The sequence below is a fragment of the Crocodylus siamensis genome, chromosome 1, assembly GCF_052110815.1.
Source record: "Crocodylus siamensis isolate JL-2025a chromosome 1, ASM5211081v1, whole genome shotgun sequence".
NCBI classification, from domain to species: Eukaryota; Metazoa; Chordata; order Crocodylia; family Crocodylidae; genus Crocodylus; species Crocodylus siamensis.
The window spans coordinates 380,931,700-380,946,714 of NC_143395.1; the positions used below are offsets into that span (position 1 = coordinate 380,931,700).

The 15,015-nt window shown below is 46.8% G+C and overlaps 1 protein-coding gene across 1 annotated transcript in view; it reads left to right on the forward strand.

Moving 5' to 3' along the window:
- Positions 1-10,211: 10,211 nt before the first annotated feature.
- USP12 (ubiquitin specific peptidase 12) overlaps positions 10,212-15,015 on the forward strand; it is a 94,639-nt gene continuing 89,835 nt past the window's right edge. The window contains exon 1 of the mRNA XM_090028425.1: positions 10,212-10,503. Coding sequence (XP_089884551.1) covers positions 10,456-10,503 — 48 coding nt within the window. The 5' untranslated portion in view covers positions 10,212-10,455. The remainder of the gene's footprint in view (positions 10,504-15,015) is intronic.

Below are 15,015 nucleotides of genomic sequence, written 5' to 3' on the forward strand. Positions count from 1 at the left end.
CATCGAGGCCCACATGACAGGAAGCCGGGGCAGATAAATATTAACTCTCTAAATTTTTTTAGGGGCCCCGTGGGCTGGATAAAATGGCCTGGTGGGCTGCACTGTGCCCACCCCTGCTTTAGCCCACACCCCTAGCACCTGACTGAAAGGAGGCAGGGCCCTGGGCACATCTAAGCCCCAGGGCTGGGGCTGGCAAGGAGAGAAGCTTCTTCTCCAGCAGCTACGAGAGAAAAGAAAGGGTGTCAGTTTGGCTGCCTAATATGCTGCTGATACTACTGTGCTGCTTCTCACTAAGTTATTATTTTACCTGTTGCCATTTAAAGTAGTGGACCAGACCTGAGGCTGTAGGGGAGGAGTAGACCTCATTGGGGCACACTACTGTGTTATGTAACGGCCCCAGCACCAGTAATGGCATGCCTTAACACATATAGTCACCCATGTCGTGAGTTTTGCTTGTCAGCAGCCTGAGGTGTATTTTCCCATAAACCCGTGTACCTATCTCCTTGAAACTTGGTAGGTTTCATGGCCTCAGAAGGGGCTACCATCCTTGCAAGTTGCATCTGAATCAGGCAAGCAATGATGAAGTTATAGGCAGTTTTGTGCTTCCCAATTATAGGCTATAGGTGATACATTGAAACAGCAAAACGGTTTTGATTAAATGAAATAGAACAATAGTTTTGAAACTAAATGAAACTCAAAATAGAATACTGTCCTGTCAAAATGGTAAAACGGAAGTCTAAATGAAATGGTGTTGTTTTGCACAACCCGCGTATGTGTATAACTCTGTGTCTCACTGTCTCAAGAAGCCATTAAGGCATTTACAATATTGTGTCTAGATCAAACACAACCACCACTGAGGCATCCAGTCTTTATTTGACAACATCAAGGGATGTAGAATCAACCACTCCTCTGTGGTAGCTTGTACCAGAGGTTTTTCTCCCAGTGGTTAAGAACTTGCACCTCATTTTTAATTTCAGTTTGTCGGTCTCGGCTTCCAGACCTTGGTTCTTGTTCAATTTCCTATGCTTGATTTATAGAGCCCATTGATGCTCAGCATTTTCTCCCCATAAAGGTACTTGGAAACTAATCGAGTCACCTCCCAATTTTCTTTTTGTTAAGCTAACCATATTGAGCTATTTATGTCTTTTGAGCTGTGCAAGGCATTTTTTTCCCTACTCCTGGAATGGTTTTAGTCTTTTTCCAGCATCCTCTCTAACTTTTCAACATTCTTTTTAACATGTGGACAGGATAAATATAAGTGTGTACATCAATGCCATGGACAGAGGTGAGTTAATCTACATATTCCTACTTACTATTCCCCTGTTTATAGTTAGGCAAGGCATTAGCCTTTTATCTACAGCATCATACTGGCAGCATATGATAAGTTGCTTATCCATGATACCCTGGAAAGGAGCTGTAATAGGATTTGAGGGCTGTAGTACAGGTTTCTCTCACTTTAAGCTGTAGATGCATTCCTGGAAAATGGTGCATAATTCAAATTTGCATAAAGGGAATTCACTTTACTATGTAACAAATAGGGATACATGTTCCAAGACCTCGACTCTACTGACCCCCAGACCCACTTCTACCACTTTTACAAGACCATTTTGGTGCTCATCAACAGCAGACAATACACACAAGCACAGGGCACTATCATAATGAGGATGGCAGCTACAGAAACACATCACAGACAATTAGTGAGGAGCACAGATCCACCCAGGAGACTATATTTTGGTGCGTGTCACTCCAGCAAAGCAGCTGACTGCAGGCATCCACCACACTGATAGCATAAGAGTGAACTTACCCCACATACAATGAATTTACCTTACATATAATGATGTTTTGGTATAAAAAGGGTCCATGCATAAGACTGAATTCACACATACAGAACCCCCATAAAGTGAGGAGAAACCTGTACCCATTCTCTAGGTACTCTCTGCATTCCTTTTCCTAGATGTATAACTTTGCATTTGGCTGCATTAAAACATATTTAATTTGGATGGCATTAGCAGCCAGCCTGCCTGGGACTAGCAGCTAGCTTGCCTATAACCAACTTGTCCTCATCACTATTTACTACTCAGGTATTCTTTGTGTCAGTCTATAACATCAGCAGTGACTACATATTTGCGTCCAGATCATTAATGAAAAGACTGAATAGCATTTGGCCTGGGGAGCCTCACTACCGATTCTTAAATTCAGTGATTATTTCCCACTGAAACACTTTTTACTATATGCCAATTAGCCAGTGCTCAATCCACATAAGGTGTGCTTTTTTTAATACTGTAGTGTAATGTCTTAAAATCAGAATGTCATATAATACTCAGTTAAATACCTTACAAAAGTTGAACTAAATTACATCTATTAGCTGCATTTATCAACCAAACTTGTAATGGCCTCAAAAATGGAACTGTGTATTTGCCATAAATCTATGTTGACTGACTGTTCTTAAGTTCTTCATTATTTGAATCCAATATCACGATTTCGTTATTTTGCCCAGGACTGATCTATAGTTATCTGAGCCATACCACACATTCTTTTTGACTAGAGATAGAATCTTTAGCACTTTCCCAACATTTTGAATTTTCCTGAGTATTAAAAGATTTATTAAAAATTGATATAATGGGGCAAAAATCTTTCACCCAACTCTTGAAGGTCTTCAGTGCAAGTTATACAAGCTTCTTGATTTAAATAAAAATATTTATCCTTAGCAGATAATGCTTTGTATTCTTCTTAGTTCCTAAGGAACTGAAAAGTACTTCATCATCCTCATCTGAAAAGAATATAATTTCTTTTCAAATTCAGAACAGAAATATTTATTGAACAGTTCTGCCTGTTTCAGTCTCCATATACCACTAGTAATGGGCTGGTATCATTGCTACCACTTATTTTGTTGCTGTTATATTAAAAAATAAAAAACCAAATCCTCTTTTTATTGGCCTTTTCCCTAGCAGTCATGATTTCCCCTTCCCTCCCCCCAGCTGTACTTTCTCTTTGTAGTTTTCTATACATAATACATTCTAATATATCTTGCTTGCTATCCACTTCCTCTTGTCTTTTTTATTTCTAATTGCTTCCTTCACAGCAAGACAGAATCAGGATGGGCTTTTAGCCAAAAGTGTTTTTTTTTCCCTTGATCGTGACATCATGGCTTGCAGAAGAATCATTCTTGTACTGTAAATTAAAAGAACCACCAATTTTTTTTTATTGGGATTTTTCTCCTTCTAGTCAATTTTGCTTAAAATTTTTGTTAGCTTTAGACTATATTAAACTTTTGGAAGTGCCAAGTACATATACTACTTGCTGGAATTATCCTGTTGGCCTATGTTGAATATGAGGTAGTTGCTGGTCCCTAGTCCACCACCATCTTCCAGTCCAGTGACTAACGTACCTTAAATGGTCATAAGGAGTTATCAAGTGTTTACAGCAATGCTTTTTATTTTAGCAAATTATCATCTATAACTTTAAAGAGTTCCCATGAAGTTTTTGTTGTAGGTGACCTCTACCATATGTCTGCCAAACAACTCTACCACAGCAATAAAGTTTCTTTCCATGTGTGTTAAGAAGTGACTTATCCTATTCTCTGGTTTGATTTGGTGGTCTCTAATAGATCTCTTCCATATTAATTCCTGGCTTAGTTAGACTAGGAATGTCAACTTCAGGGCAGCTGGCTGCTGCACACCATGAGGGCTGCAGACCCAGGGGCTACATGCTGTGGGAGCTGCATGCTGTGCAGGCAGGCAGACAAGTGCCACCCCCCGCCCCTTCCGTGCCACTGCATGGGCAGCACAGGCATGTACCCCCACCCTCTCCTGGCCATGCCCACCACCCACCGATAGTGTGGGCAGCCCAGCTCTCTTCTTTGCCATGGTTGCAGGTTGGGGAACTACAGCCCCCACCAAAACACTAGGGCAGAAGCAACTAAGGGGGTGGGAATTTGGCAGGAACCTGCAAGCCACATGCTAACCCTTTGGGAGCTGAATGTTGGACAGCCATGAGTTAGACCGTTGATCTATATGCATTCAAGATCATGTGGTGCTGAGTTACCAGTTGCTGTAAAGAAAAGTATCGGTGCCATCTCCCACAACCCTTTTTACTTAGTCTGTCCTTCCAAACAGATTGTATATAATATTTTTAATATTTCAATTCTACAAGTAATCCAAACATCCCACTGGTCAGGCCGCAGCTGGAGTACTGCGTCCAGTTCTGGGCACCACACTTCAAGAGGGACGTGGACGATATGGAAAGAGTCCAGAGGAGGGCCACTCGTATGATCAGGGGTCAGCAGGGCAGGCCTTATGAGGAGAGGCTACGGGACCTGAACCTGTTTAGCCTCCACAAGAGAAGGTTAAGGGGGGACCTTGTGGCCTGCTACAAACTGGTCAGGGGGGATCAGCAGGTATTGGGGGAGTCCCTGTTTCCCCATGTGCTGCCAGGAGTGACCAGGAATAACAGTCACAAGCTGGCGGAGGGTAGGTTTAGATTAGATATCAGGAGGCGCTACTTCACAGTCAGGGTGGCTAGGGCCTGGAACCGGCTTCCAGGGGAGGTGGTGCAGGCTCCTAGCCTGGGGATTTTTAAAAGGAAGTTAGATGAGCACCTTGCCGGGGTCATCTGACCCCGGTGCTCTTTCCTGCCAAGGCAGGGGTCGGACTAGATGATCTACCTAGGTCCCTTCCAACTCTAGCTACTATGAAACTAGGTTTTAGTAATACCGGTTATATAAAATTTCTTCTCATAAATGTCAACTTCTAATGTTCTTGCTTGTTATCCAGGCTTCTATTACTGGCATAGAAACCACTAAAATATTTCTGTTCTTCCAACCTATGCAACATCAGTTTGGTTTTTCTGGTAATGCACGGCTTTTAATTTTTTTTGTCACATTTTGCTGCGCTTATGTTGCTAGTTTTATGCCTTGGCTACCCCACCAACTCTTCAGTAGAAATTGGCTCCTCTGTACCTCTAAGATGAAAGCTGTTCAGTTCATACGCTTTCTGGAATGTGGCCCAGTACTCTACAAAACCAAACCTGGTACTTTATTCTAGGGGTGCACTGATAGCGATTCTGGGGGCTGATACTGAAAGCCAATATTTAAGAGGGCGTATCAGCCAGTACGATCCAATACAGCCGCCTGCACCTGGTAAGTCTGTTGTGGAGGGGGGAAAGAAGGGGGTGTGGGGCAGATCAAGGTCCTCTGTGGTGAGGGAGGGGGCGGGGGCAGGAGCAGGCGTTACCCAGCCGGGGGCGAGCACGGGATGGAGCCGCGGCTCATGGGTGGCTCCGGTTCCCACTGCTGCTTGCACCCTGCGGGGGAGGGGGCGTGTAATTCCGGATTGGCACAGCGCGGAGCGAGCTGCAGCTGCGGAGTGGAGCCGGAGCTAGCGCTGCTGGAGGGCTGGGCTCGGAGCAGGCTCCGGTGGTGCTGGGAGGAGGCTGAAGCCACCCCAAACTTCACCGCGGCTCCGCTCCCAGCTCCGTGCCGCCGCGTGGCGCAGCCATGGCTTGTCACAGTGCTCGGGTGGAAGTGGGGCGTTCAGCCAGGGCTGCACCGGCGGCAACACGGGGCGCGGAGCAGAGCAGAGCTGCGGCAAAACCTGGGGTGGCTGCAGCCCCCTCCCAATGCCGCCAGCGCCCACTCCGAGCCCAGCCCCCGGTGAGAAGAGTCCCCGCAGTGCCGGCTTCGCCGCGTAGATCCAGGGCCACAGGCCCCCCCGCCCCCGTGCCCTCCTGGGGTGCAAGCAGTGGCGGGAGCTGCACCCCCGCCCCGGCCCTACCCCCTCCCTCACCACGGGGGGTGGTGATCTGCCCCCTCCCCTTCCGACCTGCCAGCTGGAGGCAGCTCTCCACGCTGCAGGCTCTGCTCTGCGCTGGACTGCGCGCAGCACGGGCATTTACTGGCCACATTAGGCCAGTCTCTGATGTATACAATTTTTATCGGACCGATGTATCGGTGCACCTCTGCTTTATTCTAATCCAATGATTCTCGACCGTGGGGTGCTCTGAGATTCTTTTCAAGGGTGCCATCGAATGCTGTGCAATGTTACTGTGTTAGAGGTATAAACATGTATACAGGATTCATAAGATGAACTCAGAATTCAAATAGGAATCCATAGCATCAAAAATATTCTAGTCAATTTTGGTCTTTCTGAGTTATTTGCAACAGAATAATTACTCTATTCTTCTATAGTCAAGAAATGAGTGAAAGCTAAGAATGGACATCAGAGCCAGCATTAGGGGTTGGCAACATGGGTGACTGCTCAGGAAGCCATGGTCAGGGTGGCACCAAACACACATGCGCACGCACACATATGTAAGCAGCCAGTGCTCATAGCAGCGATCACTGCCCCAGGAAGGAAGAGCAGTGTCCAACCCAGTCTGCTCCTTGCCTCCAGCTGCTGCCTAGGAAGAGTTGTGCTGGGCACATGTGAGCAGAGTGGCACCTTCTCCAGTCCACCCACCTTGCCCCAGCGCAGCAGCAGTGGTGCCTTCCTGCTCACCTGCCTAGCGCATCATGCCTCCCTACCTGACTGTGCCTCATGCCCCTGCATGCAGCAGCACCACTGACTGGGGGCAAAGGGAAGGGAGTGCAACATTACAGGTTCACCCAGAGTGCAATTTTACATGATGCTGGTGTTGACTGGCATTTTCCAAGGCATAGCTTAAGCCTGAAGTCTAAAAAAGTTGAGAACAATGCTCTAATCACACAGCCATTTGTTCACTTCTAGTACATTCTTTCTTTTCCTTTGTTTTTTGTTTATGGGACTGGATTTCAAGACAGTCACTTGGACTTTGCTTTTGAGTTTTCTTCCCTGTCTTCTGTTACTTATGTAGTTCCATTTAACACCATACAGTTGTTTCCAAGGTGAACTGACAGCTGTGGAGATTTGCCAGATAATTTCATCATCCTGTCCAGTTTTGCAGTTACATTTTGTATCTTTGCTCCAGCACACTGCCCCATTATTATCCTTGTGTCCTTAGTTGAATTCTGTCTCATCTTCACATAGAATTATTGATGACAATAGCTTGCTTTGTTAAAGAATCTACCAACCCATGTCAAAACTGTAATGTTAACATTGCTCAATAAACCTCTTAAATCTGTATTTTTTAAATGAATAGAAAAAGACAGACACTTCACTAACGAGTAGATATTATAAAGAGATAAATACAACAGATGAAGGAAAGAGATTCATTTAAAAAAGTGAAAACACAGGTTCTGTTAGATCTATTTTTTTTTTAGGTCATAGTTGTTGTTTGAAATATATTATACTGTATCTCCAGTTATCATCCCCACTTCATTAGTAGCTGAGAATAAGCTTTTCTCCTCCCAGAAATGGATCTGTAGGTGAGCTTTGGAAATCTCTGCTCACCTAAATATATTCACATTCATACTCTTTCCTTTGTTCATCCTGTTGCCTCTTCATATTTTTTCAACAGCCAGCCCATACCTCAGCACTGTCAAATATTAAACTGATATAAAATATTTTTTCACATAAACACAGTTATACTGGACATAAGTATAAATAATGAGGTTTGCACCTGGGGGGGTGGGGAACTCCTCTGTCCTAGTGGGGAAGAGTTTTGGAGGTGCTGAGCACAGGGAAGTGGAGGGTAGGGGAGAAAGAGGTATCTTACTTCCCTGGGGTATCCCAGCACATGGCTTCTTTGGCTGTGTGATACAGATCTGCTTTACCTGGGCAGCGCAGATCTGCTCCAGTCTGGCTCCTCCAGAAGGCTAGAGGAGTTGTCATAGCAGGGCTGCCATGGTAAAGATTACCAGTGGTTAGGGAGGCACCACTCCCTTCTCAGTTATTCCTCTGAGACTGGTGTCCCATTCATTCATCCCCCTTCCTCCCCAGCTAGCTACACTACTGATATTGTGTATCTTTTTGTTAAAAGAAACTCCAGATCTGGCAAAAATTAATAGACTTTTATACAGCTATACAAAAGTATTGTAGTAAATATCATAAAATACCTAAGAGTTTAGGAAGGAATATAAAGCTCATGTACAAGTAAAGGTGCAATGGGATCTGATGCATCTGGGGGAGCTCAGGATCATGATCTCAGGCTTCCCCGAGGAGCAAGCTCCTTCTTCAGGGCTTCAGCCAGTTTCTAGCTCTTTGGTTCTTAGCAGATATTCTTCCCTGGCCATAATGTATCCCTAGCTGTTTAAATCCCTAGGAATTCTTTCATCTCCTCTTGAAGCATCTGATACTCAACTCAACATGACCAATAATAGGCTATTAGGGGTGCACTGATAGATTTCTTTTTTTTTTTTGGCTGAAACCGATGGCTGATATTTAACAAGCCATATCGGCCAATGCCAATCCAATTCCAAATATGCAGTCCCTCAGTGTAAAGAGCAGTGTCTGGCTGGTAAGTCTGCTGTGGGGGAAGGGGTGGGAGAGAGAAGGTACATGGAGTGGGGAGCAGATTGAACCCCTGCAGTGGGGGAAGGAGTGGGACTGGGCCTGGGCCAGGGCATGTGCTTCCCAGATGGGGTGGTGCAGGGCATGGGACAATCACAGCTTGCCCAATGGGTGTAGGGAGGGTAAGAGGGCCAGCTCCCACTCCTGCATGGCACCCTGGCAGGGTGTGCCCCTGGATCTTCATGTGGGGTGAAGGCAGGCTACGGCTGGGTGCTGCACTGGGCTCTTCCCAGCAGGGGGCTGGGCTAGGCTGTGCTCAGGGTGCCCGGCAGCAACACTGGGAGGGGGCTATGGTGAATTCTGGGGTGGCTGCAGCCCAGCCCATCCCCCTGCAAAGAAGAGCCTGGTGCAGCCTCTGGCCCCAGCCTGCAGTGCAGCCTGCCCTGTCCCGCAAACAGATCTGGGGGCACATGCCCCTGCATACCCTCCTGGGGTGTGAACTGTGGGGGCAGCCGCCCCTTTCCCTGCCTCACTCCCACTTCCTCCCTTTCCACAAGGACCTCAATCTGCCCCCCCCCCTTTCTCCCACAGCAGATTTACCAGATGAACCTAGCTGCTCTCCAAGCTGCTGGGCTGTGCTTCTGGCTGTGTGCATGCTGCAGCTGTGCACATGCATGGGGCATTTATTGGCCATGTTACTGGCCACATCAGACAAAAAAAAAAAAAAGACAATTACTGATACTTTCGATTTTCCTCAGATTGGTGCCAGTCTGATATGGGACTGATGTATCAGTGCAGCTCTACAGGCTATTTGTCACCCTGAGCATGGGGGGCTTAGACCTACCAAGTAACTTATTAGCAGGGATCCTGGTTTTCTGTTTCCCACAGAAAAACGGAGAGAACCTCTGATTTCCTCTTTTTAGCAGAAAAACCTGTGGATTCCCTGCTTTTGCAAAGAGCTCTGCAGGCTGCTTGAACTCCAGCCAGAAAAAGCTGTTTGCAAACAGGGTGGGAAACCCCCAGCCCTGCCTGGAGGGGGAAGGATAGGGCCTGAGACCAGGTCTCTGCTTAATTCAGCTTCATTCTTTGCTCCTGGAGCCTGAGGTCAGTGGGGCTTGCAGGGGGCTGGGGGGTTACGGGTCATGGTTTGGGGGGCAACGGCAGGGCTGGGGGGAGCTAGGAGCCAGCCCTGCCCCCACCTGAGCAGGCAGCAGCAGCAATGGGGGAGGCAGCTCCATGCTGCTTCTGCTCCAGCTGCCTGCTGTTGGGGCAGGGAGCTGCAGACGTGGCTCCCTGGCCCCATAGCCCTGGCAGCTGGGGATGGGGGGGGCGGGCTGTTGTGGGGGCAGTGAGTGGCACCAACAGGGCTGGGGAGGAGTGTGCAGGGGGCTTTTAATTTAAAAAATGGATTTTGGGTTTTTTATCAGAGACTTCACGATTTTCTTGTCAGAGAACTTGTGATGTTTTATCAGAGCAAAGCAGGTTCTCTGCTTATTAGCCTCCCTTGGCCAGAGAGGAGGCCAATAGGTGACAGTTCCCTTACTTGGGACAGATGATAACAAAAGCAGGGACAGGAGTGGAGGTCAAAGACTTGTAACAGGGGTGATTGGGGGGGGACAGGGGCAGAGCACACCAGACAGCGCCCAAGGGTTAGTAACGCTAGACTAAAGAGACCGAGCGGGTTGGCCCTGGTTTCCTTTGAAAAGCGTGTTGTTGTTGCCCAGTCTGCGGCAGAAAAGGCCCCAGGACTTGTTCTGCACTGGCTGCGCCCCCTCTGCCTCCCCATGCCCGAGAAGCAGCGGGGAGAGGGGACCCGGATGTGGCACGTCTGTGCGCGCCGGCACACCCCGGGGTCGCGTCGCGGCGGACCGAGGAAGCCGGCGGCGCTAGGGCCGGTTGCGGCGGCGCCAGGACCCGGGGGGAGCCGGGCGGGCCCGCCTGTCGCTGCGGCCCGCGCGCCGCGCCCCGCCGAGCCGAGCCGGACCAGGCCGGGGGGCGGCGCGGGGGTGTCCCGCTCTCCCGCCGCCGCCGCGCGCGGCACCAGCTGCTGGGGGCGGCCCCGGCGCGGCACGCGGAAGATGGCGCGGGGCGGATGGAAATCCTCATGACGGTGTCCAGGATCGCCTCCGCCTGTATCATGGTGAGCTCCTGCCCTGGCCCCGCGCCCCGGGCCGGCCCCCGGGGGAGCGGGAGGAGCCGGGAGCGCCCGGGCGGCCCCCCGGCACGTGCGGGCGGGACCTCTGTCCATCGCCGCCGGCCGGCCGGCCGGCCCCGCCCCGGCCACAGCTTGGCGGGTTGCTGCGCCCGGGCCTGGCCGGGGGTGCCTGCTGTGCCCCAGGTCCCGGCCGGCGGGGAGCCCCCCCGCTCGTGGGGAGCAGCTGGGGCCTGGCAGCTGGAGGCTGCGCCCGCACCGGCGCTGCCGGGTCTTAAACGTGAACTTCTCGTATTGGAAGCCTCAAAGGATCGTGTTTGCTGCAAAATTATTGCACACTTAAAAAAAAGCGTGCCAATAAGTCGTGTTTTACTTGATATGGCTCGCTAACGGTCGCCAGCGAGCGAGCGAGCAGGGGGGTCATCAGAGTTGAAGCATTTTTTGTTTGTTTGTGTCAAGGCAAGCAGTCTTAAGAAAGTGCTGACAACAAACTGGAAAAGTCGGCAAAGACCCCTGAGAGTGACTTGGGATTTGCATCTGCTGCAGCAATTAGCTGCCTCTAAAACGATCGTACCTTTTTGCACACTTGTGCTGTTGTTGATTGTACATTGTACAGGGGTTGAAATTATTGTAGGGATATGATAATTATCATACACCTGGCAACACTGCTTTTCCCTTTCCCATCTGCCCCACTCCTTGCCTCCCCCTGCCTCCTGGGTGTAGCCAGAAGCTGCCCACCCCCAGGGAAGGGGGTGCCTGGCCTGGCCTTAGCACAGCTTCTCACTGCCCAGCCCCAGCACCCGTGCGGGCAGAGGCAAGCCTTCCAGGTCCTTGGACCAGATCCAGTGGCAGACCATATGTTGCTCTCTGAAGTTTGAGTTGTGCATCCCTGATCTCCTGGATCCTTCTGTTCATTTCCCAGTTTAAACTGTTTCCTACAAGGTGTTCTCTTGGTTTTTTTCTTTTCTGTGTAGCTATTAATGAACCTCAAGCAATGGGCCTCTCCACACTTCCCATGGGGAAACTTTTTTTGTGCAAATTTCTTAAATCTCTCTTTAAGGAAGCCTTTTTTGTTGTTGTTATCATACTGTGTCAAGCAAAAGCTTCCACGGAGGCTCAGCTCTTGTTAAACGATTAATTCCCTGCAGTCAATTCCCTTTAAATGCCTCGGGACTGAAAAAAGGCAGTGCATTTACCCATACAACCCACTTACCCAAACTTCACATAAGTGGTGCTCATGAAGTACATAGCCCTGGCAGTGCAATTATATAGTATGGAGCTCCACATTTAACTGGTGGTGATCATTTTACTGGTCTCCAGTAGTCAGTTTTGTGGCCACTGTTTGAAACTTTGAAAAAGAGAGAACGTAGCTGACAAATGGAGAAGCTTCTGGGGATTTCAGTGTTTCTAGTAGTAGCGCTTTGACAGCTGCTTCCCCTTCACAGTTTCTGTCTCTGATGCAGTCAAACAGAGCCATGTTACAAGGAGACAGTGCAGCTGAAAGATGCTATGCAGTTTAACTCATGAGCAAATAACTGATGGTCATTACAGAATAAACAATAGGCAAAAAACTAGAACTGGCATTATGGTTTCGCTCTGCTTCTTCCAGTCATTTAGCCTCTGATGAAGTAAACTGCTACTTACAAAGTTTATGCATCTCTGATGTACTCTGTAAGGTATAAATCTACACTGTCTTCTTCACTGTTTATGTATAAATGGAGTACACTGAATATCTGTCTCCTAAGGTTGTTAGTAGACTCTGGTTATGGATTTTTGCAGTATTACAAAAACACTAGTCCTTTTGCACAGGCTAACAGCCACTGCATTATAGATACGGATATGAGATTGAATTGAGCTAGTGATGTAGGAATGAAACAGTGGTCTCTGAAGTAATTTTATTTCACTTAATCCTCTTTTATGATGGAATAACATATATATGGATACATGTAACTGAGATTTTAAAATCAGACAGTAAATAATACCTAACCCATGATACTTTGGGATGAAAGTCTCTAAAATACACAATTAATTTTATAATGTCTGAGCTTTTATTAGGATCTTGTGATGGGACTGCTCGATTTAGATACCGTTTTAAAGCTGTGCATTCAAGATTAATAGGTAATCTAGGATTGTAAAACTATTTAGAGACTGATAAGTTAAGATGCACTTTATTGTGCTATAATTGGTTGTAACAACATAGGTAGGTGTCTGAAATTGAATGTAAACTTTGAGCACCACTGACATTTTATGGCAGTCTTAGCAATACAATTTTGAGGGAACAAGTTTTCAAACCCTTCTTGAAGTTTTTCAGCAAATGCTTGTTAACCTTTTGTCCCACACCTCTCAAGAACTGGGATCTGTGCTGTGTTCCTTCTGTACTAATTATAGCATATCAGTTGTACATAGCTTATGTGCATTTATATCATGATTTGGCACTACTTTTCTGTAACTGTAAAGAGAACTTGTAAGACAGATTTGCTGTATTTGACAGTGATGATCAATTAAAATAGCTGCTTAGGGAAGCAATGCATCATAGGACAAGGGTGACCAACCTGTTGCACACGGAGGGGACAGGCAGCACAGAAGCAGAAAGGAGAGCAGTGGAGGCAGGGAGCAGAGCAGCAGATCGGGCAGGGGAAGAGGATCAGTGACAGTTGAGGGTGCAGGGTCAATTTGTGGCACCCCTGCCAAAAGGATTGGCCCCCACTGTCATAGAAGCTCTTCCACCTCTATCTCCTTCCTTTTTCTGGGAAAGAGGGAATTCAGATCTCTGTTCTGACTACTGATCTTTCCATGTATTTTACCTTTCTTGACTAAGCCTTTGATCCCTAGAAAGCAGAGCCATAAACTGGTACTGCATTTTACGGCTTATGGTGAAAGCCCAATGAAAGCCTTGTGTTTGAGGCTGATAGGTCACTAGTATCACTTCCCTAGAAGTAATTTTATGCAGACTTCTTCTGTAGTGAAGACATGCCTCAAACTACCTTCTTCTAGAACTGGAGAAGCCCAGTATTCCTGAGTTTCAGTCTGTTGTCCAGCAAACAGTTCAGTCAGCACCTGGCAAGTACCAAGTTCTGTCTTAAGGCTAAAGCAAAGAAAATCTAATTAATATGTATGCAAGCACATGAGACAATGTTATAGTTGTGCTGCTTGTTTTTAATTTTTTTTATCTCATTCATTATATTTGTATAACAAAAATATTTTAAATAGAATATAAGAACCTGTGCAATCTGTAAACTATGATTTGGTGCTCCAAAGTGCATGTGCTTTGTGTGTCAACTATTTGTTCTCCTTTCCTCTACCCGCTTATTAGCACCATAAGTACACAACTCCAGTATTTAAAAAAAGAAATCACATGAAGTTAAATATCACTAAAGGAAGTTTGTTTTAATCTTATACCCTATAAACCCTAGACCTTAACACTGATGTTTTAGCCTTTACATTGGACAGCAAGAGAGATAGATATGGCTTGTATTAATGTGCCATTTACAACAGGCTCAGAGTGTGTGGAGTCTTAAATTTCATTTTAAAAAATGTTTCTAGTCCATCTCCCTGCAGACAGAATCTTCCAAACCAGAACTGAATGTAAGCTGATGTTTGCTTATATTGGTAGGCAGCCAGAAACTTTGACTGGTGTGAACTTCTGTCCTCTATTCATTTAATTGGAGCATCAGCTCTGAAGCCTAATGACACGCAGCATTAATATTAAATCATTGCTGATCAGTTTAATAACTAGAATAGGAAAGGGTCAAGTAGTAAAGCTCTTGAAAAGTCAAAATTGGAAGTTGCTCAGGAGGGGAAAAATGCAATGGGAAAGACAGAAGAGCGCAATAATGGAAAAAGTTGGAAAGGAAGAGAAACAACACAAATAGCCAGAGCCGAAAAGGGAGTATATTTGTCATTAAACATGACTACACAGTACTAACTGAACAACGAGTTTTTTGCTAGATCAAGGAAGAAAGGTGTTGATTCTCAAAACTCTGAAATCCCTTTTCTCAGATGCTGTCTAGCTCGGGAGGTACCTAAACACCACAGACGCCTCATTTTTTCTTAATATTAAGGTTAATCAGATGCCTAATGTTCTTCATATATCCCCGAAGTGCTTGACAGGGCTAAGCAGTACATCACCTAGCAAACTCCAGGCCCCAACTGGGGTTCATAAACTAGGCACTTCTTTAAATATTTTCCCCGCAGAGCTTCTCAGGACCTGCTTAATAGATGAAGCTCTGTGCAAAATGCAGAAGTTGCTTTTAAAACACAGGTGGCGGAAGAGGCATTGAAGTTTTTCCCCTACCCTATCCAATAGCTCTGTTGATGGAACGCTCCTCCAGGGAAACCCAAATTTTAGTTTCTTTTCATTCTGGGAGTGTTCAAACCCACATCTCCCTCTTCTCAGGGGAGGGTCCTAATATCTAAGCTATATGGCATTCTGGGGTGAGGACATACTCAGACCCTTATTTTGAAGTGGTTTTGCTTTGCAGAAAACAATTGGATTTAGTA